Genomic DNA, 26,897 nt, shown 5'->3' with positions numbered 1-26,897 from the left:
AGCACTGTCAGGTAAAACGTAGTCAACCGTTTGTAAGAATCTTGAAGGAATTATTACTATTTGAAGGTGAATTAAAAATCATAGTTGGTAAGGTACATTTCCTTTGTCATCTGAACAGTACCTGACTACCCGGGAAATAGATAAGAAATGTGTGCCTTCTCTTGAGGATTTGATGTAGCTAGGCATGGGAAAAGGCAAGGTTTTCCCATAGGCTATTGATATATAGCAGAGGAAGTCATGGTTCATGTTCCTCCCAAGATAGTGTAAATAGTCAGTACCACCCTAATAGGACAAGAACAGCTGTGAACAAGAACAGTTGTGCAATGAAATGAGTCAGCAACTGTGGTCAAGCAAGAAGCAGGCTTTCTGACAGGGTATCAGCCAAATCATAATTATGAGACAATAAAGGCAATCCCATTAAAATTAAGGGGAAAGTAAAAATATCTATTGTTATCAATGTAATTTGATATAATTTAAGAAATTGTAGCTAAAATAGCAAGACTGAAAGATAAAACTGCTGAAATAGAAATAGAGAAACTGAATACTGTTTTAAAACAATAGATTGCAAACCTAGAATATCTAAGGAAATTTACTGAAACACTATTTGAACTAAAAAAGAATTCAGTAGGGGCGCCTGGGGGTGTTAAGCCTCTGCCTTCGGCTCAGGTCATGATCTCAGGGTCCTGGGATGGAGGCCCGCATCGGCATCCCTGTTCAGCAGGGAGCCTGCTTCCCCTTTTCTCTCTGCCTGCCTCTGTGCCTACTTGTGATCTCTCCCTGTCAAATAAATAAATAAAATCTTAAAAAAAAAAAAAAAGAATTCAGTAAAAGTGGCTAGATTCAAGGTAAATATACAAAAAGTGGTAAGCTGTCAAAACCAACAATATCTAGTGAGAAAATATGGCAAAAAGATCTCTTTAAAATAAAAACAACAAAAAACAAAAATATTAAATTGCCAAGAATAACCTTAGTAAAGATGTAAGGGTAACTGTGTTGTGCTACTGTATATATTGACAGAATATAATAAAGTTACCAGTTCTCAAGTGAATTTGGATAATAGAATTCTAATAAAACATTTTAGAGGAATTTGGACAATATACTTCTAAAATTCACATAAAGAAATTAGCAATTGAGAATAAGATGTTTTGGAAGGATATATTTCTAGCAAATGGTAAAGTATACTATAAAGATTAAGTATAATAGTATGGTACTGCTATTAGGATAGACAGTAACTGTTAAGTGATTCAATTAGATCTGTAAAGCATATAGCCAAAGGACAGATACTTACTCAGGATGACATATATGATAAAGATCCACTGAATCATTAAATGAATGAGGAAAGGAAGGCCTATTATATACACAAAAGGGGCTGGAACAATTATTCTTATAAGAAGAATGTTTGTATTTTTATTTCACATACCCTAAAACTCACATAGATGAAATAATTATGTATTTTTATTTATACTTTATATTTTATTTTAGGTCATGGGTACAAACATTCACTGAACTGGCTGATAAATGTATTAACATTTTTCTTATTAATGAAGAAAATACAAATCTAAACAAGTCTTGTCAATTGCTATTAAATTAGTAAATATTTTTAAAAATTGTGGTTAGATGAGATATATATAAAGTGTTTAGCTGAGCACATGTAGAGAGCCCAATAAGTAATATTTTTTAATCAAAACTGCTAAGGCAGAAGTGTCAAGGGCATTCATACATACATGTCTGGTTGGATGGGTAAGGATGAAAGAGTATTATAAAGATTTTCTAGAAAGGAAATTAGAAATAGGCATTAAGAACCTTAAAAAGCATTCTAAACTAATGAAAGTGTAGACAAAGGATCATAGGACTTAAAGTGAAGCACAACATATATGTAGCCAAAGCAGCTTATGTTCATAAAGATTTGTAATTATTAGAAAGTGGCATAATTAATAGGTATGAAAATATTCATATCAACATCCTAAGTGTAATAGGGAACTGTCTTAAACAGAGCAATTCTCCACAAAGGTTTGAGATATTTACACTGTGAGTAATTGAAACTAATTTCACTTTATCATTGAGCTTTCTACTGTGCTGTGTTATGTTTTAATTCATACATCTTAATCTAGTTGGTAGAACTTTGATTCTCTGTAAATATATAGATACCACTAGAATGTCAGAGGAAAATTGTTAACCTAGTATTAAAAGTAAAGGAAAGAATGGAGGAAACTAGGAAAGAAAAATTTTGACTATGTCAAAGGTCTAGATTAACATCTGGAATAAGGATCATTAACACATTTACTTTAAGGTTTGAAGAATGTGTGAATGAGAGAAGATACATTTTCATCACTTTTAGAACACATGCCCTTTTCTTGGTCTCGAAGAAGGAATGCATTATTCTTTTTAGTTTTATTTCTTAAAGGAAATGCTGTAGTTTGTAACATGAATATACAAAGATCTGCAAATTCTTTCATAGACAAGTTAAATCTTCTTAATGGAAAGGTTTGGATTTGTTTGTCACTAACAATGGTCTTAGACAAATCACTTAATTTTCTTCATCTTTAAAGTTTGCGTAATGGAAGTACTGACATCATTTCTACCTACTATTTTATGATTTTAAAATGTATTTAACTACATTTGTTGCAACTGGTTATCTAAAATAGAAATTCAACTATTTCATCTATTTCAGAAACATAAATCACAAAATGAAAATGTTATGGCATAAGCTTATTACAGACCTTACTTAATAATTTCTTGAGTAATAGTTGGCAGGGTTTTTTAGTAAATTATTTAAATAATTGTAACATATTTTATATTCCTAGTCTAAGCTATTTTTGAGAAAATATTGCCTATGTTAGAATATTTAAATAATAAATTTTATATTGGCTTTAATGGTCGGAATCCATTATGGAATTCAGAAGTTCATTTCACTCTAAGAAATGAAATTTATCAAGATTATTACTTGTCATTTCTTTTTCTCCTCCTTCATAGATATTCGAATACCACTAATGTGGAAAGACTCTGATCACTTCAGCAATAAGGAACGTATGTATGATTTTAATTTATATTTGAAATATTTTCTTTAGGGTATAGTAAATTTGTGATTATTGGGAGAAAAAGCTGCTCCCACACTGAAATAAATTGATGTCATTAGGCAGAATAAGCAGTATCTTGCTGAACCGTGCTTTTTCCTATTTTTAGTACAAATATGTTATAATTGCTTGATACTAATTAAGATAATGCCTATCTAGTGTACTTTTAGTTGTTGATTGGAACCTATGCAAGGACTGTAACAGGTTGTGGGGAAGGGAAGTGTACAACAAAAGAAAATGTGCAAGGAGTAAACGTAAAGGCAGTATTTCTTTTTGACCAGAATCTGGGCGATCTTTTCTGCCTTGTTTTGTTACTTCAGATTATTTAACAGAGTGTAAGAGCGAAGGGTTTTTAGCTTGATCTGATTTTATAGCTTTTATAGCTTTATATAGATTTCACAAATCCATGTATTGCTTAGGTCATAGAAATTAACCTCAAATGATTTCTAGCTGTTACAGGCAAAGCGGAAAAGATATGATAATCCTTTATCTTTCTTGTCTATTGTGATAACTTTGTTCCTCATAGTTTAAAAACTGAATCATATTGAACATAATTAGTTTTATATGAAGAATCCAAAATCAGGTTAGTATATTTGTTATTCAATTAGGAAATATAATTTACTTTACAAAGGAGTACATGTGGGGATTAAGCGTATCTTTCTGATTACTATAGAGAATAAGTTTTTCTGAAGAGCTACATTTTCTCAATAATGAGGTTTTAGACCTTTAATCACCCAATACTTTTTAAAAAGTCACCAAATTAAAAGGCTCAGCAATTACGTTTTTTGTTTGCATGTCTACTTTTTATTGTTTTTGTGGTTTCCTCCCTTGCTGTCAATTTAGTGGGAAATGTTTTGCTGATGTTAACATGCCTGCCCCTAACGTCTTATAATAGAAAACTTCTTCTTGAATAGACTTGGAAACCAAAATGACAGAGGTAATAGTATATATACAATAATAAGTTGGCAATTAATGAAAACCTAAAGAGTTTCTAGGAATAAATTTAGGAACATGGTGCTTGCTGTAGGCTGCTGAGAGGTCTGTATTTTCAGCTTTATTTTTCAATACTCCTTAGTTTAATTGCTTTGTTCTGGTTGGGAAAGGTGTTAACATATACTGCCAGAGCAGGCCCTATAAAAAGTTAACGATTACGGTGTAACATACATGAAAATGAGAATCTATTAACAAATATTTGTGCTAACTTGTCATTTCCAAGTAGATTTTAACATGGTATAGGCATGATTCATCTCATGGAGCACTCTTTTTTCCCTAGGATCACAGCAGTACGCCATTTTCTGTTTGTTCAAAATGGGAGCTGAAGTTTTTGATACTGACATGGTGATTGTGGATAAAACTATCACAGATCTATGTTTTGAAAATGTAACTATATTGTAAGTATGTTTAAGTCTTCAGAGAATGAAAACAGTTTAAATTCTACCTTTAAAGGAATGCAAAATTATTAAGTGTTTGGATTATTTTTGAAGCATTTAAATGTTTAAATTGATTTTGAAAATTACTTTATTCAGAAGAAGCCCATTTTAGCATTTGAAATTTTTCAATGTAAATTAAAATGAAATCATGTAATGTTAGTAGTAAATATTTGACTCATTGGATATGATAAATTTTTATTAATTTTTGTGAACATGTACAGTTTCATTATTAACCAAACTATGAATACAATGAAATCTCATAACATTATTTTATATAGAGTGAATTTGGGCATAAAACAGTTCTTACATCTCATATAGGATATTTAGTTACAGAAATGCTAAAATAGTTATAACAACTTTATTTATTAGATAGTCCTGAAATATGTACCATAGGGAAAGCACTTCGGTAAAATTTCGACACGTTCTTTTTCTTACATTGTACTTCTTTCAAGTACTCCCAAACAGTAAAAAATGGGGTGATCCTTAAGGCTGTTTTTATTGCCCCTGCTCTTTTATAGGCTCATTTTGTTGTGGTCATAATACAGAAGGAACTCCTCAGGTAGCCATAGAAATCATTTTCAACTAACATAAGTTTTTCCTGGCCTCTTCTAGAGTTTCCACTAGCCTAAATCATTGTATGATTTGTATTTCTTTGAGGGTTTCAAAAACACTGTCTTTGTATCTAAATATTAATAGCTATTTAACTATTAAAATAAAACTGAATATACATGGTTTTTGCCATTTTCAGCTGTGGAGCTTAACAGTTGAGATTGGAGAGTAGTTTTGCCACTCACATAACATTAGAAAAAACTATTGCAGACCATGTTTTGTGGCTTCTGTCTAGTATCCCATAAATAATTGTGTAGCACAGAAAAATAAAATACATTGTTCTGAGTTATTAGCCATTGTGCAGGCATTCTTACAAATTATTGAACCACAGGAATTTATTTAGGATCTTCAAAATATCACCAAATTCTTACTTACGTAATTGAAACTAAAAGAGTAATTTTCCTTGCTTATCTAACTACCTTTATCTCCATAATCAACTTTCTCAAGTGCATTTTTTTCTACCAAAACTGTCCTGTTAATGGGCTCTTTTCTTCACATCACTGTGCTATTGTTTGTTTTTACCACAAAGACAAAAATCATAATTTTTTTCATTGAGAGAGCAATGCAAGTTACTTGGGAAGACACCACATGATTTATAATTATAAAAAAATTCTGTAAATATTTTAAATTGTTCCAAAAATAGCTGCTGACAAATGTTCTAAATATTGTTTAAAAAATGTGCTTTTGTTAAGATTGTTTTTAATAAGTATTCAATATTTATGAATCTCTGGTTTTTCTCTAAATATTGACATTTGTTAGTCATTACCAGGAGTACTGTATGTTTAAAGGATGCCAAGTAAACTATAAAAATATCTGGGAGGTATTCATTGGATGTATCCAAAGTATAGATTGGCCATTTAAAATCTCTGAGACTGATGGATCTTCCATCTAAGGCAACATCTACTGCTGATGGACCTTTCTTGTGGTTTTAAGTAAATTTTATTATTAGTAACACCACCACAAGCTTTTATAGTAAAGGTAGTTCATTGTGTCTGAAAAAGGGCAAAGCAAACTTAGCATTTTCTTAAAGTGCAGAGTTTTTGCATACGGGTGTAATAGTGTATTCAGTATCTTTTATGCAAGGTTAGGAATATTACCAAGGTCGCACTCTCCCTCAAGGAGTTCCTGCCTTGTAGTATATAGGTCTTTGTATTGTTTCTTGCTTGTGTGTTTTTTTCCTCTAGATAACCAAACAGTGCAGTGTTATTTTAGAGTTACTGGGTACAAGATGGGGTGGAGAAGACATGGTGGTTGGTGATCAGACAGTGACTCTTTATGAAAAAGAAATGAACACTAAAGCTTTCAACAGAGGAAACCTTTTCTGTTCTCTTTCCTTCTTCAGTTTTTAAGTCTTTTCCTTTTGGAGGAATAGTTATTTTAGGAAATCACACATATTATGCAAATACCTTCCAAGAAGGTATAACTGAAGACGTCACATCAGGAAAATAGCACTGACAACAAGAAGACCAGGGCATATTATTGTTTTTTTTTAGGACTGTGCCTGTATATGTGGATTGCATTGTGTTAACTTGGCCCTACTTAGAAGCTGGTTAGCTCTGGAAGTTGTAGCCACTCTCTCAGGTCATTTAGGTACTAAATAAATACAGGGAGGTTCTATCTCATTAACATTTTTAACATAAATTGTGTTTCAAATTGTGATTTTTAAATGTTATGAAAACACTAAAGGATGTTTCAATTTTATTTTCTAGTGAGTTAAGTTTCTAATGTTATGAATGCTCTTGATTTTAGTAATAAAGCAGGGCCAGACTTTCAGATAAAGGTGGAGGTTTACAGCTGCTGTACAGAAGAATCTTCTATAACCAACACACCAAAAAAACTAGCTAAGAAACTGAAGACATCTATAAGTAAAGCTACAGGGAAGAAAATAAATTTGGTGCTTCAAGATCATGAAACATGCTCATCCTACAGTTCTCCTATTTTGTAAGTTTTTAACTACAGCATTTATAGTGACATAGTATTACTCTGTATTTGTGACATTTTAAAGTATCGTATATGGAGTATAAGTTTCATTTTAAGTTGAAAAAACATCCTGAAGCAGAAACAAAACTGAAATTTACCCAGTTGAGGTATCCTTAATATCTTTAGTTTGAAAGTAGGAAGTTGGGAGGACAGCATGTTTTAGTGATTTGGAATTCCAGTTCCTACCACAAAGCTGAAATGTTTTTCTTTAAAAGGGACTGTTTGTCAAAGTGTTTGCTGCCTGTCAGTCTACCAACTGGTTTTCTATATTTGTCATACGTTGTTCTTACAGATTTTAAAAAATATTTTATCTCTGTATAACAAAGCCTCACTACCATTGTCATGTACAAAAAAATAAGCCCTTAATATCAGCTGGTATATCTGATATCTGTCTGGATATCAGACAGATATCCAGTCTGTATTCAAAGTGCCCCAATTATGAAAATGTCCTCTTGTAATTTGTTTGTGCAAATCAGGATCCAATGAGATCTACAATGTTGCATTTAAGTGAGTCTTTTAAGTTTCTTTTAATCTTTAATGATTTCCTGCCTACTTTTTTCTTTCCATTGTTTATTGAAGAAATCAGATCTTGTAGAATTTACCATATTTTGAATTTAGCTAATTGCATCTTATCTTTTTAAACATCTTTTTCTATCCCCTGTACTTCCTTACAATTGATTGGTAGATCTAGAAGACTGATTTGATTCAGGTTCTTTTTTAGGCAGTAATACTTCACATTGATTATAGGTACTTCCTACTGTCTCCCATTGGGAGGCCTTGTTCCACTTATAGTTATTAAAATTGATCAGTGGGTTCAGGTGTTGCCAGCCCAATTCATCCATTATGAAGTTCCCTGTCAATGTTTTATCTAATGGTTTTAGCAGCTATTACTGATAATTATTTCATTATTATTTGCTACTGTTTACAGTAGCAAAGGACAACAAATAATGTACAAATCGGTGAACGAACAGAACAGAGCCAGCAGACTACCCCCTCCCCACGCCCAAAGAGCAGGACATAAAGGAAATGCAAACACCTTCAGCGAGATTTCAGGCAAGCAAGAGATGACAGTCATGGTCACGCTTGGTGACTAGAACAAGGCAGCAGTGGGTCCATACACAAAGACAGGAGGAATTTAAAACTTTGAATTTCCTAAAGACGTTTCCTTCATGAACTGTGGATATAAATGGAAAAAAATTGATGGAGGAAAGCGAGAAAAAAAATGCTAGATTGTTTTATTTACACAATTTTAGAATTATGAGTTGCTATTCTATCAACCATGGAGGTAATCAATGTTCTCTTTTATTTGAAGTCTTGAATTTTTGTATATGTTTGTGTTTCAATCTGTTACAGTTATTATTCTCTTTGAAGCCAAGTTGTCCTAACTTTGATCAGGGGGAAACTTTTCAGCTAACTCCTGCAGCTTTTGACATAACCTAATCTCTGATAGCTTCTTTGCTTTCTGACGCAAGATGTTCCACATTCATCTTGAATTTTTCGGCCCAAACTTGGAGTCACCATTTCTTCAAGGAGCCCTGGTTTCTCTCAGATACTTTCTTTATACATTGAATTTGTTACTGCACAAATAGTTTTGTTTATGTGTCTTGGGAAAACTGTCGATTAGTCTACATTCTTAGAATTTCTTTGCATGTTCTGGTAGAGTTGGCTCTTCAACATGTCAATGACTTCACTATGAATTATAAAAAGCAAAATAGCTCAGGTCTGTAGACCTGGAAATGTTAATCATCACAACATAGTTATATAACTCTTTTCATGTCGGATACTTACATATGGATAATGTCTTGGGATACTAGTATTATAGCTTTCAGTCTCTTTCAATTGAGGCCTGTGCTAAGAAATACATTTTACATCATGACTGAGTGTACAGTAGCATAAGCAGATAAATTTCATGAAGCAATACTTAGCCCTAACTATAATACAGTCATCAGATTTTTAATTCTATTTTTAGTTTTTAAAATTACAGTTTATGAGTTATAAGTTGATGTCACAATCTGTTGGATCTGTTGGATCCAAATAGGGGTTTTCTCCCCCCATTTTCCTCTGAAAAGTAGTCATAGAAGATGTTAAGTCTTTCCTCATATAAATCTCATTGAAAAGTAAGTAAGGAACCCTTTATTTTTTTTCCTTTACCTTCTTAAAGCTTTTCTTGATTAAGATATGTCAAGAATTTTCCATTGAGTTCAGTAGTTTTTAAAAACTTTTTTAGACAGCAAAATTTATTTTGCTTTATTCAAAACAATGATAGGACCCCTAATATCCTAGCGAAGTTACATTATTCCTTGGGTCTCAGTTTTCTCATATGAAAGGTAAGGATTCTTAGACACAATCATTTATTAGGAACCTCCTTAGAGACATTTCTAAGGTTTCATACACCTTAAAGCTTGTTTAAGGGAAAAAAAAATGGTGGTGGGGGGGAGTGGGACTCAAACCTCATTATAAAACCTCAATGTTTGGCAGTGAATACGTAATGTTTTATCCTGTCTTATATTATTTTTGTGACCCAGGGCAGATTAATTTGCTTATAACATATTAGCTTCAAGAGTACAACATAGTGATTCAATTTTGTATACACTGAGAAATGATCAGTTCAGTAAGTCTAGTTACTGCCTAGTAACTAGCTCACCATTCCAAACTAAAGATTTGTTTCTTTGTGATGGGAACTTTTAAGATTCACACTCTTAGCAGCTTTCAAATATTTAATACAATGTGATTGACTGTAATCATCATGCTATAAATTACATCCTCATGACTTATTTTATAACTATAAGTTTGTATCTCTTGACTCTGTTCACCTATTTTGCCAAGCTCCCAACACACCTCTCCTCTGCAAGGCACCAGTCTGTTCTCTATACTTAAGAGTTTTGTTTTATTTGTTTTTTTGTTTTTTAATTCCACATATGAGTAAAATCATATGGTATTTGTCTTTTTCTGTCTGACTTATTTCACTTAGCGTAATATCCTCAAGGTCCATTCATGGTGATGCAAAAGGCAAGATTTCATTCTTTTTTATGGCTGAGTATAAAAATATAATACATCTTTATCTAATTCATCCATTGGTGGGTACTTAGGTTGTTTCCATATCTTTGTTATTATAAATAATGCTGTAGTGAACATAGAGATGCATACATCTTTTTGAATTAGTGTTTTCATTTTCTTTGGATAAACAAAAAAGCTTTTGCACAGTGAAGGAAACCATCAATAAAATGAACAGGCAGCCTAGTGAATGAGACGAGATATTTTCAAATCATATATCTGTTAAGAGGTTAATATCCATATACATAAAAACCTCTTAGAACTTAATAGCAAAAAAAAAAAAAAAAATCTAATTAGAATATAGGCAGAGGATCTGAATAGACATTATTCCAAAAAAGACATACAGATGGCCAACAGAAACATGAAAAGATGGTCAACATCAGAAATCATCAGGGAAATGCAAATTAAAACCACAGTAAGATATTACCTCATACCTTTTACAATGACTGTTATCAAAAGAATTAAGAAATGCTGAACATGTGGAGAAAGGGGAAACCTTGTGCACTGTTGCTGGGAATTTAAGTTGGTGCAACCACTATGGAAAACAGTATGGAGTTTCCTCAAAAACTGAATGAAAAAAATAAAAATACAGTGGAAATTTAATAATTGTAGCTCGTCCCATTATTGTTGCTATTTTTACTGTTCTGAGACTAGGTTTTCCTTAACTTTTTCAAACCCATGCTGAAGCATTGCAATTTAAAAACAACGTAGGATTATAAAATATAGACAGATATTTTAAAATTTAAAACTATCGTTTCTAATTTCATAGAAGATAATCTAAATGATGTTAGAACTTATATTTAAGCTGTATTCCTCTTTGAAGCCTGGAGGAATTTTTGAGCATAATATTGCTGGTATTAAGTTCCTTTTTTTTTTTTTAATTTTTTTTTAGATTTTTCTTATTTATTTGAGGGAGAGAAAGCACTAGCAGGGTTGGGGGAGAGGGCCAAAGGGAGAAGCAGTCCCCACTGAGCAGGGAGCCTGATGTGGGGCTCCATCCTAGGACCCTGGCATCATGACTTGAGCCAAAGTCAGATGCTTACCCAACTGAGCTACCCACACACCCCAGTATTAATTCTTTTAAATAACAACTGACATATTTGTCTTGAAGTGTTCATTCTATTTAGATTTGTTATTCTACTTGGTTTATACCTGAATCCAAACACGAATTTTCTTTATGAACATTCCCCATGCAACTTGAATGGCATTTGCTTATTTATACCAATTAAATTTGGTCAAAGGAAAAGTAAAATCTTTTACATTTCACTGAATCATGTTCTGCTAGTACCTGTATTCTGCTGAGCTTCAGGTGTGAATCCGGCATACACTAGGTTAAATTCATAGCCTGGGATGACTCTTAACTAGTAATTCCTTAACTGACTGCTTCAGCACCATAATAGGAGTTTGAGAAAAGTACTAGTGATCAGAATGCATAAGGGGATCAGTTTTGTTTCTTTAATAGTAATCTAGTTCAATGAGAAGATTCCCAATACAGCTTTTAATTTTTAACCAAAATGCACATAAAAGATCAATTTGGGCTGTATATATCTTCTCTAGTAACATGGCATGTGATCAAATATAGCTGTTCTTTCTGACAAAAGAGTGCATTTTTTTAGACTACCATTTAAAATAGTCATTTATTTTTTTTATAACATTTTGGACCAATCTTCTCCCCCCAGTGTTATAACAACTGGCTTATTTGATTAAAAAATGTAGCTGATTAAACTTTTGGGAACTCAATATTAGGGTTGGCTAAAAGGAATGAGTGTAATGTTTTAGTAAGAAAATGTTATCCTGACAAGAATGTTTTAAAAGTGAGATCATTGTTAGTTTTGGAAACATTGGCATTGTAATTAGTCATGGTTTAAAAATGAAGTAACTTGAAATATCATCATAAAGTATTGTTTGATCCAAAAGAAGACAGTGAACATTTTTGGTAATTTTTAGCATGCTCCCTGATATGATCCATTTATTCATTTTTATTTGTGGAATTTCACTTACTGAAATTCCTTTGTCCAGATTTTCCCAGTGTTTCTAGTAGCTGAGTTCACTATTTTATGGTCTTTGAGAACTATTTATTTAGTACATTATTCATCACTATGTAAATATACATCATTTTAAACAATAATTTCAAGAAAACTGGTAAAATTGAGAATGATTATTTGACAAAATGTATGTTAATTTTTTAAAAAATAAGCCACTATACTGCATTTTAAATTAGATTGAAGTTATAAAACAAGTATCTTAACACTTGTCTAGAATAAATGGATTATTTATGATTTGAGGAACAATGAAGTTACTGTTTTGATTGTGTGAAAGATGATGCAGAGTTCAAATGTAACTAAGGAGCTCCTCAGCCTTTGGGTACAATTTCATTATCCATTCATTTAATCATCTTAGAAAGGATTATTCAGCAGTTATATCATATGGCACATTAGATTCCAAGGTTTATAAGTCATGCTCCCTGAACTCAAAATTCTTGCAGTAGTAAAATACGGTCCCTTATATCTCTTTTAACAGAAAAGGTATCATAATTTTAAACTATTTCTTAATGAAGTATAAAGGTAGTAAGTATAGTGGGGCTCTCTTTCCAATATACTACTAGCAGAGGCAAGTCAATTATATTCTCTGAACTTCAGTTTCTTCATCTGAAAACATGGACCAAACTATCTGCTCTGCTTACTTCAAGTAGTCATTGTGAATCTTTAAAAAGATATTGCTTGTAAAAATGCCTTAAACTGTACATATGTGGTAATAATGCTTTGCCTTTCTCTGATTTTTATGGGAGATTTCCATCATACTACTGCTTCACCACATTTTTTATTTGATTACAAAAATAATCAAATAGAATCTAGAAGAGAAAAAAAGTTATTCCTACTTCATTCTAAGTCAAATATTTTTTATACATTGACCGATATTTTTTCAGGTTTTTAAATATCTAGCTTTGGGAGATAGGTATAAATAATTATCTACACATTCAGCTTTTTTTCTACAGTTATTACAGAGTTTCACGTAATTATGTTAATGACCACATTATCATTCAGCTCTATCATAGTTTGTTTATTTATTTACTTACTTACTTTTTTGTTAATCATAGCTTATTTAACCATCCTTAGAAGTTATCAATAACTTTCTTCAGATTGTTATTATCAGATGCATCATTTATTGAAAATAGAGGCAAATATGCTCCGTGTTTACCTGAAAGTAGCTGAGGAAAAGATGCCTTAGTCACAGTTGTTTCTTAAGGCCTCAGAAAAAATTCGAACATACACCTCATTCATCACATGATTTTAGCCTGTTCCGTTATACGGAAGTTGCTTTCTGAACACCTCCCCAGTGTGCTTGGCGTAAAGGCACAGCCTATAACCAGCTGCTTTCTGTGCACACTAATGGCAGTATTTTGTATTATACTATGTATTGAATTGATGCTATTCCTGAAGTGAAGAATACTCAAATGTTTTTAGTAGTTAGTAAGAATAAATTACCGTGTCATTCTGAAAAATAAAAAGTATCTTCATTCTCTTTCTCTCCTTTCCCGGCATCCCACTATTTCAGGTATTTTTCTTGATGGACTTAAAAAGACATGTAGTCTATTCATCTAATACCTTGACCTCTCAGTTTCATGACCCCCCATCTCCAGTGATCTTGTCCTTCTGCCTATTCCAGTCCTCCACTCTATAATTGTGCCCTAGACCTTGTGACAAATAATTGCACACCCTCTACCATCTTGTTAGCTGGTATCCCACTCTATCCACCGCCTCCCACATTTCCAGCTTGCTCCCTTTAGCAGTCTGACTCGAACTTAGCTTTGACTCTATGATTAACCACTTTATTCTTTCCTAGCCTTTTTCTTGTTGTCATACTTACCTTGGAAAAACTCCAACCTTGGTTAAATCCTCCTTTGTGCTCCTCCGCACCTGCACTCATGAGAAATAGATGAGGAAGCTGGAGAAAAAGAGTCACAGTTACTGGTCTCCCTTTAGACACATGATCACTAACCTTAAGTGAGTTCTCAGTGTGACAACAATCGTACTGAGTTTCCATTGCCTTCCACTTTGCCTCTCTTCAGGGAAGGTATTTCACGTCATATTACTGTCTCTTTTGAAAACTCCGATTCCCCCTCCTCTCTACTCCTTACTCACAGCTGATGACTTTGTTTCACCTATCACTGATACTACTGAAGCAATCAGGAGAGAACTTACATATCTTCCATCAGCCAAATCTATAAGCCTGTCCACATCTGTATGTTTATTTGCTGCTTTCCTTCCTTGGGAACTCTGTCTTATCTAATGCCACCTTCTTGTGCACTGGATCCCATCTTCTGAATGACTTAGAAGTAAGCTCCTATGCATATCCCTTGCTCCCCATCATCAGTTTTTTTTATTGTTGTTTTTTAACTGCATCATTGCTACCAACACAAAGCATGCTGAAATAACTCCCATCCGTACTGCTCCATTTGACAGCTACCCTTTATAGAAAAGTTTTCTATATTCCGTACCTCCACTTCCTCTCCTCTTGCTCTCTCTTGGACCATTTCTGTTAACTTCCCTTCTAGGATCCACTTCCCTGGTTTTCCTGCTACTTCTGACTGTTTCTCGCCTGCTTCTCTTCAACTTGATCTCTAATGATGAAGTGTGTCTCATTTTTCAGTCCTTGGACTTCACTTGACTTTCTAACTTTAATTAAATTTCATTTATACACTGGTAACTCCCAAATTTAATTCTTCCATACTTTTTCTTCTCTTAACTACAGATATTGTCCAGCTGCCTACCTTACAACCTATCTAGATATCTAGAACAATTTTAAACTTGACTTGTCCACAACTAAATTCATATTTCCCATATCTATTCTTCTGTCAGCCTCACTGCAGTGTAATAAGTATTCCATTTTTCTGGTTGCTTAGGCCAAAAGCCTTGGAGTTGTTTTCAGACCTTTTTTTTTTTTTTTTCCACCTCCCATGTCCACATTGGGTCAACTTCAAGAATATATCAAGAATCTTGTTTCTTCTCCCTAGCTTACTAGCTACCACCCTATTCCAGGTCTGCATCAGCTCTTTGACCTGCAGTCATCTAGTCATCTAGTCATCGACTAGAAGCTTTCTAGTTGATGTCCATTTTCACTCTTAACCCCTGTGGTCTGTTCTGCACATGGCAGCCAGAGGGATTGTTTAAAAATACAAGTCACATCATAGCGCATGCCTCTGCTCCAACCTACCATTTGTTCCCATCTCACTCACAAGAAAATCCGTTGTCCTTAGTATGCCTCACAAAGCACTGCCATGTGCAGGGTCTGCCTCTTACTTACATTTGGGACATCTCTCCTTCTCCTACATAATACTCTAGCCACATCGGGCTTGTGGTTTGTCACACACACCTAGCATCTCTCTCTCGCATCACTTCCCTGCTTGTTGACAATCACCTGTTCCTGAAGATAACACACTGCCCTGAAATGCCAGAAGGGAGCCTAATCTTCTTTATTTTAAATGAGAGAAGTTATAATGTAGTTCTGTAAAATTTATATATCAGGGACAAATTATCATGTTGAGATAGATAATACTTAACATATTAGGCCCTCATCACCAGACAGTTAGTGGTTATTAGTAGGTGCTTTGTATGTAATCATATTTGCTCTTCCATTGTAATTGCTGTTCTCAGTTGCTTTGACTTTTTTCTCCACAGTTTTCATTAATACTTTCTCAACTTTTTGGGGGGGGGAGGGACTCATTGTGTAACACTAGGGAAAAGTAAGAGCTAACTATGGAAGAGTTAACTATAGAAACCCAGGCTAAGTGAGTAATAGCAGAGACTGGCCCATATTGAGTACGAGGCTGGTGCCTATTAGCTCTTGCAACAGTGGAGATTGGCTGGTGCTTAGTAAACTTTCTAGAAGTTTGCATAGAAATCTGACATTATACCAGTTGTATTCAGGATGTAGCTTGAAATTTAGTCATACATCACTTTGTTAAAAATATTTTGTTGAGTTTTGGAGACAGAAACATAAATTTCCCTATATAAACACTGATAAAAGTCCCTGGGTATTGAGAAATATCTCTAGTCTATGGTAGTTATATATTAAAAGGCAAGATAAATCAGAGCCTCATGCTGTACTTATACAGTAAAGTATTTCCATTATTTCTCAATACTCCCTTGGAGAACACCGGCAGGTGTTCTCCAAGGGAATAACATTCTGTGGAGTATGCATTGCACAGTTACTACATGTATACATACTTTTCTTTATAGTAGAGATTCTAGTAAAGATTTAGTATGAGACAAAGGAGGTTTATGAAACATATCACTTGGTACAATTAATAAAAATTCCCACCAAACTTTTCCTTGTCTGTCTTCTCTGTCTATATTCCTGTCACATTTTAACATGCTTTCTGATGTTTTGAATGTTGAGGTTTTACTAATTTGGAAAATAAATAAAACAAAGTAAAATTCTTGAAATAAAATCAAGATTACTAGCCCAGAAAATAGAATTATTATTATTACTATTTTTTAAAGATTTTATTTATTTATTTGACAGACAGAGATCACAAGTAGGCAGAGATGCAGGCAGAGACAGAGGAGGAAGCAGGCTCCCTGCTGAGCAGAGAGCCTGATGCAGGGCTCGATCCCAGGACCCTGGGATCATGACTTGAGCTGAAGGCAGAGGCTTTAACCCACTGAGCCACCCAGATGCCCCAGAAAATAGAATTATTATTGAATAAAAATTCACTTTTTAATCACCACAGAGTACCAGGATATGAAATTTAATGTCAGAATTTTTAGATACTTTGACAAGAGTGCTATTTTAGCACAAGTAGCATAAAGGGGACTATCATGAAAAAAGTGAAATTAGTAATGAAGTCCTCCATTTTTCCATATGATGAATGTGAAAACTCCAAATCTTTTTTTTTTTTTTTTTTAAAGATTTTATTTATTTATTTGACAGAGAGAGATCACAAGTAGACAGAGAGGCAGGCAGAGAGAGGGAGGGAAGCAGGCTCCCTGCCAAGCAGAGAGCCCGATGCGGGACTCGATCCCAGGACCCTGAGATCATGACCTGAGCCGAAGGCAGCGGCTTAACCCACTGAGCCACCCAGGCGCCCCAAGAAAACTCCAAATCTTTGAAGTTGGTAAACCAGAAGAAGATTCATTCTTACTCCCAGGAAGTAGTTATGAATCAGATCCCATTACTATCTTCTTATTAACTTTCTCCAATGACTTCATTATGCTTGGAATCAAATCCACTCTTCCTCCAAGGTTTCCAGCCAAGTTTGAGAATCTAATTCCTGCCTTTATCTCTGACCTTGTGTCATAAGGTGGTGTTTCCCACTTGCTCCCTATGCTCCAGCCACACTGCTCTACTTTCAGCCTTCTCTGTTTGGAATGTTTTTCCACATTCTTTGCTTGATTCCATATTCTTATGAGAGCGTCACCATTACCCGTTAGAGAGTCCTTCCCTGATTCTCCTGCTTAACAGGTCCTCAGTTTTCTTATCCCCTTTGCTTCATAGAAAAGGTTGCATTATAACTTACAAACACCACTATTTAATTTATCCCTCTGCTTACCTCTTCTCCCTCCCCCTTACATCAGAATATAATACTGAGTCTTGTTTACCAAAATGCCCATCACCTTGCATAGAACTTGGCATATTTTAGGTGTTCTGTTAATATTTTTGAATGAATGGAGATCATTCAGAGAAACATGTATGAGTTAAAGCAAATAACTTGCAGATTTTCTTAAGATAAAATAGCATAAAGAAATAAACATACTAGGTTGATAATTCATTTATATTTATAATCTGTCATCTACAACATCTAAATGTGGTTTTTCTTCATTTTTTTATTATGGTTAAATATATAAAATTTACGATTTTAACAATTTTTAAGTGTATAGTTCAGTGACATTAGTACATTCACAGTATTGTGCAACTATCCTCATCACCCATCCCCAGAACTTTTTTATCTTTACAAACTGAAATTCTATGAAATTCTATGCCCAATAAACAATAACATCCTGCTCCCCTGCCACGCAGCCACTGGCAACCTTCAACTCGACTTTTTGTTTCTACGAATTAGACTACTCCACGGACTTTACACATGGAATCAAGCAGTATTTGTCCTTTCGTCATTGGTTTATTTCACTTAGTGTAAGGTCTTGAAGGTTAATTCATGTTGTAGCCTGTGTCAGAATTTCCTTCTCTTTTAAGGCTGAAGAATACTTTATTATATGTATGTACCACATTTTATTTATCCTTTCATCCTTTGAATGGACAGTTGACCTTCTTCTGCTGTTTGGCTCTTGTGAGTTGTGAGTAATGCTGCTATTTATACAGGTGTACACATATCCATTTGAGTCACTACTTTAAATTCTTTTGGGTATATATCCAGAAGTGGAATTGCTGAATCATATGGTAATTCTATTTCTAATTTTTTGAGGAACCACTGTACATTTTCCATAGTGGCTGCAACATTTTACTTTCTCATTAGCAATACACAATGTTACAAATTTGTCCCCAGTCTAGCCAACACTTATTTTCTGTTTTTTTTTTTTAATTAATAAAAGCCATCCTAATGGATGTGAAATGGTATCATTTTTTTTAATGTTAAAATATTTATTTATTTGAGAGAGAGAGAAAGAGCACATGTGCGCACATGAAGTGGGGAGAGGCAGAGGGAGAGCCAGAGAGAGAATCTCAAGCAGACTTTATGCTGAACTCAGAGCTGGATGTGGTGCGCAATCTAACAATCCTGATAATGACCTGAGCTGAGGCTGGGAGTCAGATGTTCAACTGACTGAGCCACCCAGGAGCTCTACTTGTGGTTTTGATTTGCATTTTCCTAATGATTCGTGATCTTGAGCATTTTTCATGTTTTTATTGGCCATCTTTATATCTTCTTTGGAGAAATGTCTATTTAAGACCTTAGCCTGTTTTTTAATCAGGTTGTTTATTTTCTGTTATTGAACATCTAAATATTTTATGTAGTAGAAAATATACTAAAATACACAAAGTATGTTTTATTTCTCCCTATTACTAGTGCTGCAAAGTATAATTTGCTAGCTCATACTACTTTGACCTTGGAAAGTGCTGAGGATAGCTTCAAGACCCATAATCTGTCTATTAATGGAAATGGTGAGTACAGTCTATATTTTACTTATTACATGTTATGTTAATAGATAATGTGGAGACAGTAATAATTTCTAATTTAAATATGCTCCTCTGAAGCGGTGTTGGCTTAAATAACATAGGCATGCATTCTTTCTATCCCTTTTCCCAAAACGAGAAAAAAATTTTTCCTTTTTCCATGCCATTTGCCAGAGATTTGTTTGTGAGGCTAACTTTGTGAGGATAGAAAGGTTTTGTGTATTCTGAATCTTTGACTTTGACTTGAAATTGATTACTTTACCACCCCTCTAGTTGGCAAAGACCTGTCTTATTTTTAAAGTTGAAATTGAGGAAGCCAAACCTCCTGTTGGTAGAAACAGAGGATGTAAGAGAAGGTAGGGCTGAAATAATCTGAACACTTTTCTTTCTGGATGATACTGGTAGTTGTAGTTTATCCAAAAAAAATAATATAACAAGTTGAAGAAGGGAGCTAAGTAATTAGAAAGGTTTGTAAAATTTAACATGAACATTCTCCATTTTCCCAGATTATGTTACTTATGAGAAAAAATACAGAGTGGTGATGGCAGAGTAGTTTAGAAATACAATTTGGGTCAATTATTCTTGTCCATTTTCTGAAGCAGAATATATAAAATTTTGTATAACCTTACTTTGTACTTATGGTTGTAAAATTGGGTGGCTCCACACTGATGAAATAGATGATTTTACAAAAATATTTTTAAAGTTTTGCTCTAAAAATTACATTAGAAGTACAGAAAAGTTCTTAAAATATAAATGTACAATGTAACAAATAATTTTGAGATGAATATATGCATAACTACCTTCATGTCAAAAAAGAATATTGTCAACATTACTTCTCAATTATTCTAGGTATAAATGGGTCCCAGTTTTTATGGTATTCACTTTCATGCATTTATTTTTGGTTTTACTGCCTATGTGTGCTTCTCTAAATAATTTTTTCTGGTTTGAACTTTATATGAATAAAATCACATTATGTCTCCTTAGCAACTTGGTTTTTGTTCATTCAGTATATGCAGTATATATACTATATTGCTTATAGTATTTCATTGTATGATTGTATCACTATTATTTATCTTTTATTCAATTATTTTTAATAGTTATAAGGTTCTTTGGGTAAAATTTGAGATTCATTAGGGAACATGGGTGTCTCAGTCAGTTAAGCATCCAACTCTTGATTTTGGCTCAGGTCATGATCTCAGCATTGTGAGATGGAGCCCTGTGTTGGCCTCCTTGCTGAGCGTGGAGCCTACTTAAAAGTCTCTCTCTCTCCCTTCCCCCAAACACTTGGACATGTGCATGCTCTCTGTCTCATGTGCTTGCTCTCTCTCGCTCTCTCTCTCACTCTCAGAAAAAAAAATTAATAAAGTAAAACATAAAAAAATTGAGTTTCCTAAGTATTAACTTCTTTTTTTTATTTTATTTTATTTATTTATTTGACAAAGAGAGAGAGAGATCACAAGTAGGCAGAGAGGCAGGCAGAGAGAGAGGGGGAAGCAGGCTCCCTGCTGAGCAGAGAGCCCGACGCGGGGCTCGATCCCAGGACCCTGAGATCATGACCTGGGCTGAAGGCAGAGGCTTAACCCACTGAGCCACCCAAGCGCCCCAAGTATTAACTTCTTAATGATAGCTTTATTGAATTTCCTCAGCATCTGTAGTGGTGTCTCTCCTTTCTATTTGATACTGGCTTTTTGTACATTCTTTTGTCTTTTTATTATCATTCTTGCAGTGGTTTTGTCAGTGTTTTTATTCAGTGGTCTGTTCTATATATTCCAATTATTTGTTAGAAATAATTATTATAGTCTATATACTCTATATATTACTATGAGAGATGTGATAAAATCCGCTGTGATTGTAGTTTTCTAGTTCTCACAGTTACAGCTATTTTTGCTTTATATTATTTGAGCCTTTGCTATTTGATACACACAATGTTTTTTTAACATGGGCTCCACACTGGAGCCCAACATCGGGCTTGAACTCACGACTCTGAGGTCAAGACCTGAGCTGAAATCAAGAATTGGACACTTAACCAACTGAGCCACCCACGAGCTGCTGATACACAATTTTCTTCCACTCTTTTACCTCTCTTTTACCTTAAACTGTACTTATTTTTATATTGTAGACATGCCTCTTCAAAGAGGATTATATACTGGATTTTAGTTTTTATCCAGTTTGACAATCTGTGTTTTTAATGGAACATTTAGTCATTTTACACTTGACACCAAAAAGTTATAAGCTATATTATATGATATTAAATATTTGGGCTTAAATCTACCATCATATCCTATGTTTGCTATTGATCTTTCATGTGTTTTTCTGTTCTTTGTTGCCTTTTTAAGGATTGATAATTTTATCATTTTCACTTTTTCCTTGTTCAAAGTAAAGTTATAATTCTTTTTCTCATCTTTAAGAAATTACTGCTAGAAATGTCATTAATCATACTTATTAAAGCCTGAAATTAAAAGATAGTTTTACTCTTTTCTTAGACAATGCAGGGACTTTCAAACACTTAAACTCCATTTCTCTGACCTGTGTACTATTGTTATATAATTATATTTAATTTTTAAACTTCACAAAATGTCTTATACATTTTATATTTATTTAGATTTATCCATAAGTTTCTGTGTATCACTTGTACCTTATATCTCAAATGTGATATCACTTTCCTCATGTTTGAAGTATAAGCCTTAGAATTTCTTTTAGTGAGTTCCACTGGTATCATACTTTTTTGTTCTTGTGTTTGTCTGAAGGTGACTATTTTGCTTCATTCTCGAAAGGCATCTTTTACAAGATATAGGATTTTGGCAGTTTCAATTTTTTTCTTTTTGAATATTAAAGATATAATTGCACTGTCTTCTGGCTTCTTTTACTAACTGTTGAAAATCATTTGTCAGTGTGTTCCTTCTGGGAAGGAACTTTATTTTCTCTTTGTCTTTGGTTTTCTGAAGTTTCATTATGATATAGGTATGGAATTTAATTTCATTTATGCTGCTTTCAGAATTCCTTTAACTTCTTTTTTTTTGAAATTTTTTATTTCTTTTCAGCGTAACAGTATTCATTGTTTTTTGCACCACAACCAGTGCTCCATGCAATCCGTGCCTTCTCTAATACCCACCACCTGCTTCCCCCAACCTCCCACCCCCTGCCCCTTCAAAACCCTCAGATTGTTTTTCAGAGTCCATAGTCTCTCATGGTTCACTTCCCCTTCCAATTTCCCTCAACTCCCTTCTCCTCTCCATCTCCCCTTGTCCTCCATGTTATTTGTTATGCTCCACAAATAAGTGAAACCATATGATAATTGACTCTCTTTGCTTGACTTATTTCACTCAGCATAATCTCTTCCAGTCCCGTCCATGTTGCTACGAAAGTTGGGTGTTCATCCTTTCTGATGGAGGCATAATACTCCATAGTGTATATGGACCACATCTTCCTTATCCATTCTTCCATTGAAGGGCATCTTGGTTCTTTCCACAGTTTGACAACCATGGCCATTGCTGCTAGAAACATTGGGGTACAGATGGCCCTTCTTTTCACTACATCTGTATCTTTGGGGTAAATAACCAGTAGTGCAATGCAGGGTCATAGGGAAGCTCTATTTTTAATTTCTTGAGGAATCTCCACACTGTTCTCCAAAGTGGCTGCACCAACTTGCATTCCCATCAACAGTGTAAGAGGGTTCCCCTTTCTCCACATCCTCTCCAACACATGTTGTTTCCTGTCTTGCTAATTTTGGCCATTCTAACTGGTGTAAGGTGGTATCTCAGTGTGGTTTTAATTTGAATCTCCCTGATGGCTAGTGATGATGAACAGTTTTTCATGTGTCTGATAGCCATTTGTATGTCTTCATTGGAGAAGTGTCTGTTCATATCTTCTGCCCATTTTTTTATATGATTGTCTGTTTTGTGTGTGTTGAGTTTGACGAGTTCTTTATAGATCCTGGATATTAACCTTTTGTCTGTACTGTCATTTGCAAATATCTTCTCCCAAAATACAGAAAGGGAAATTAGAGAATCAGTTCCATTTATTATAGCTCCAAGAACCGTAAGATACCTGGGAATAAACCTAACCAAAGAGGTAAAGGATCTGTACTTGAGGAACTACAGAACACTCATGAAAGAAACTGAAGAAGACACAAAAAGATGGAAGACCATTCCATGCTCTTGGATCGGAAAAATAAACATTGTTAAAATGTCTGTACTGCCTAGAGCAATCTATACTTTTAATGCCATTCTGATCAAAATTCCACTGGTATTTTTCAAAGAGCTGGAACAAATAATCCTAAAATTTGTATGGAATCAGAAGAGACCCCGAATTGCTAAGGAAATGTTGAAAAACAAAAACAAAACTGGGGGCATCATGTTACCTGATTTCAAGCTTTACTACAAAGCTGTGATCACCAAGACAGCATGGTACTGGCATAAAAATAGACACATAGACCAGTGGAACAGAGTAGAGAGCCCAGATATGGACCCTCAACTCTATGGTTAAATAATCTTCGACAAAACAGGAAAAAATATACAGTGGAAAAAAAGACAGTCTCTTCAATAAATGGTGCTGGGAAAACTGGACAGCTATATGTAGAAGAATGAAACTCGACCATTCTCTTACACTGTACACAAAGATAAACTTGAAATGGATAAAAGACCTCAACGTGAGACAGGAACCCATCAGAATCCTAGAGGAGAACATAGGCAGTAACCTCTTCGATATCAGCCACAGCAACTTCTTTCAAGATATGTCTCCAAAGGCAAAGGAAACAAAAGTGAAAATGAACTTTTGGGACTTCATCAAGATCAAAAGCTTCTGCACAGCAAAGGAAACAGTCAACAACAAAGAGGCAACTCCTTTAACTTCTTAAAATTACTGATTGGTGTCTTTCATTAGTTCTGGACAAAAATCTCACTTTTCTATTCAGAGAGCCTCTGTTCCATTCTCTTGCTTTTCTCCTAGCATTCCTGTTAAACCTGTGTTCATCTTTCTGGCTTTATCATCTGTATTTCTTACTCTTTGTGATGTATTTTTCGTCTTTTTGTCTGTCTTTAATGCTTTTCTGGGTGGTTTTATGAACTATCTTCTATTTCCCTTATTCTCTCTGCAGCTCTGTCTGATCTGCTGTTAAACCTATATACCAAGAGTTCTTCATTTCTGTTCTTATATTTCCTAGATCTAGAAGTTTTTATTTGACTTTTTCAGGTTTGCTTGGGAACTTTGTATTTCTTGCATGCATTGTCAATATTATCGTTTAGGTTTTTAATGAAAAGCCTGTTTTATAGTCTATGACTAATAATTCAGACATATAATGTCTTTCTGGGTCTATTTCTGTTGTCTTTTTCTAGTGGTTCTCATGATGTCTCAATTCCTTGAATATCTTCATGTACTTGTCATTGTAATCTAAAGTTTACATACAGGAATAAATTGATGCTTAATGTTTCTGTTTGCTTCTGGCAGGCACCTGGGGGGACTATCAGTCTAGGCCTGCTTTATCCAAAGATCATGTTTGAGTTTCTCTGAACCCCTCCTATCCCCCACTTGTAGGCACTGAGAATCCTGGGCTTGGATTATTTCTTGTTCACCACTACCCTGTTGGTGATTCCTTCAGGATATCAGCCTAGCATGGGGAGGATCTCCCATTAACTACTTACATTGTTCAGTCCCTAGAATTTGATTTCTGTTCTGCTTCCTTATCTTGCAGGATCATTAAATCATAAATTCAGACTTGCTGGGATTGGCAAATGCTCTCAAGACAAATACAGCTTCTGTGCTCATTTAACTCACTCGTTCTCATTTATCATATTTATACTGGTAATTTCTTATGGTCTTGTTACCTCTTTGTTGCTCTGGGAAAAAATTTTAAGTATATTTGATTCAGCATTTTCAGTACTTTTCAGTGGGAAGATTGACCTGAACAATCTAGCCTCTCATAACCCAAAACTTGAAGTCTGTAATAGTATTAGCATTATCAATTTTATCAGAAAATCTGGCAGATGAAGTTTATTGTCATTTCATTTGCCATCATATGTTGAGGGTCTATTATGCAGCAGACACTGTTCTGTGAAATATTATTCAGCCTTAAAAAGGAATAAAATTCTGCAGTATGTGGCAACATGAATGCACCTTGAGGACATCATGCTAACTGAAATAGTCACAGAAGGACAGATACTGCCTGATTCCACTTATATGAGGTAGCTAAAATAGAGTCAAAGAAGCAGGATTAGAATGGTTGCTACCAGGGGCAAGAAGGAGTTGCTAATTAATGGGTATAAAATTTCAGGTATGCAAGATGGATAAGCCCTAGAGATCTGCTGTACAATGTACTATTGCCTATTGTTAAAAGTACTGTATTGTGCACTAGAAATCTGGTTAGGGAATAGATCTCCTGTTAGGTGTTCTTACCACAACAAAATGTAAATAAATAAACACTTTGCATCAGTTTTCATTCCTAGTATCTGTGAGGTGTATCTATCAAAAAACATTACAATGAAATGATTTATAGTCTGGACTGTGGAGCCATCAGCCTTGGACTCTTATTCTAGTCCTACCACTGGCTAGCTCTGTGACCTTCACAAGTTCCTCATTTTACTGTCATTTACATTTTACAGATGGGTGACTTGCAGCGTAGAGAACATAACATGCTATATCATATAGCTAGCAAGTGAATGAGCCAGAGTTTAAATAATCCAGGACAGGCTGTGCTCTTCTTGCTCTGCTTTCTGGTCGGGGATGATGACTGCTAAAGCACCTACAGACTCAAAACACTGTGATGTGTGAATAATGGAATTGATGATGAAAAGCTCCATTCTTTCAACCAAATCATCTGAAAAGTTGTGGAAAGGAGTACAATTCATAAAGGAAGCATTAATTTAGCAGTGATTCCTCAGTTGTCTTCAGTGTTCTGTAAGATATTACTAGATACTTATTTAATAAAATGCTCATAAGGCAGATCAGCATGGGAACTGTGCAGCATGGCTCTGTTTTAGAGAAACATAATCCAGACCAACACATTAAAGACTGTGAGAAGACTTATGCTTAAAATAACAACACCTGAAAACTGTTGACTTGGAAACTGTGGACTCCACAGAAAAAATTTTAAGAAATAGTAACCTGTATGCCTCTTTATGTAATATGTATGTATATTCTTAGGAGTGTGTGTAAATTAAAATCTTGGAAATCAGTCATTTTTTGAAAAAGAAGAAATACTGTAACTTAAAGGAAACAATTTAATACAGAAAAAAGCCATCCTCAAATTTATTCATTACTTTAAATCTATGTTAATACAATGGGTTTTCCTAAATAAGGTTATGTCAGTGTCTATAAAATCAAGAGGAAATACGAGATTTTTAAAAATTTATAACTCAATTTTATTATTCTTGATCATTGAAAGGAAAAGCTAAAATGATATCTTTATCATCAAGAAATTCTTATGCTTTTTATAAAACAATGAAACGACATTGTGAAGATTGACTCACATGGAACTGAGATGTTATCTGGATTCTTTCCCTTGCCTGTGTTTTGTTTTTGTTGTTGCTGTCATTTTTAAACACCATTTTGTTCCCCATTTGAAACTACAAATGAATTAGATAAAATCTTTAAATAGTGAAAAGTCAAATTGCTTTTTCACTTCCTG

At 34.2% G+C, this 26,897-nt stretch overlaps 1 protein-coding gene across 1 annotated transcript in view; it reads left to right on the top strand.

Moving 5' to 3' along the window:
* The window catches only part of LOC111145182 (rhotekin 2), a 72,743-nt gene that overhangs the window by 21,658 nt on the left and 24,188 nt on the right, over positions 1-26,897 (top strand). The window contains exons 4-7 of the mRNA XM_022499899.1: positions 2,974-3,027; positions 4,348-4,465; positions 6,863-7,054; positions 19,170-19,264. Of these exons, the coding sequence (XP_022355607.1) occupies positions 2,974-3,027; positions 4,348-4,465; positions 6,863-7,054; positions 19,170-19,264 (459 nt within the window). The remainder of the gene's footprint in view (positions 1-2,973; positions 3,028-4,347; positions 4,466-6,862; positions 7,055-19,169; positions 19,265-26,897) is intronic.

This window comes from Enhydra lutris, unplaced genomic scaffold, assembly GCF_002288905.1.
Source record: "Enhydra lutris kenyoni isolate GAN:26980312 unplaced genomic scaffold, ASM228890v2 scaffoldscaffold12, whole genome shotgun sequence".
Taxonomy (NCBI): domain Eukaryota; kingdom Metazoa; phylum Chordata; class Mammalia; order Carnivora; family Mustelidae; genus Enhydra; species Enhydra lutris.
The sequence above is the reverse complement of the archived record's forward strand: the minus strand, read 5'-3'. Positions and strand labels throughout refer to the sequence as shown.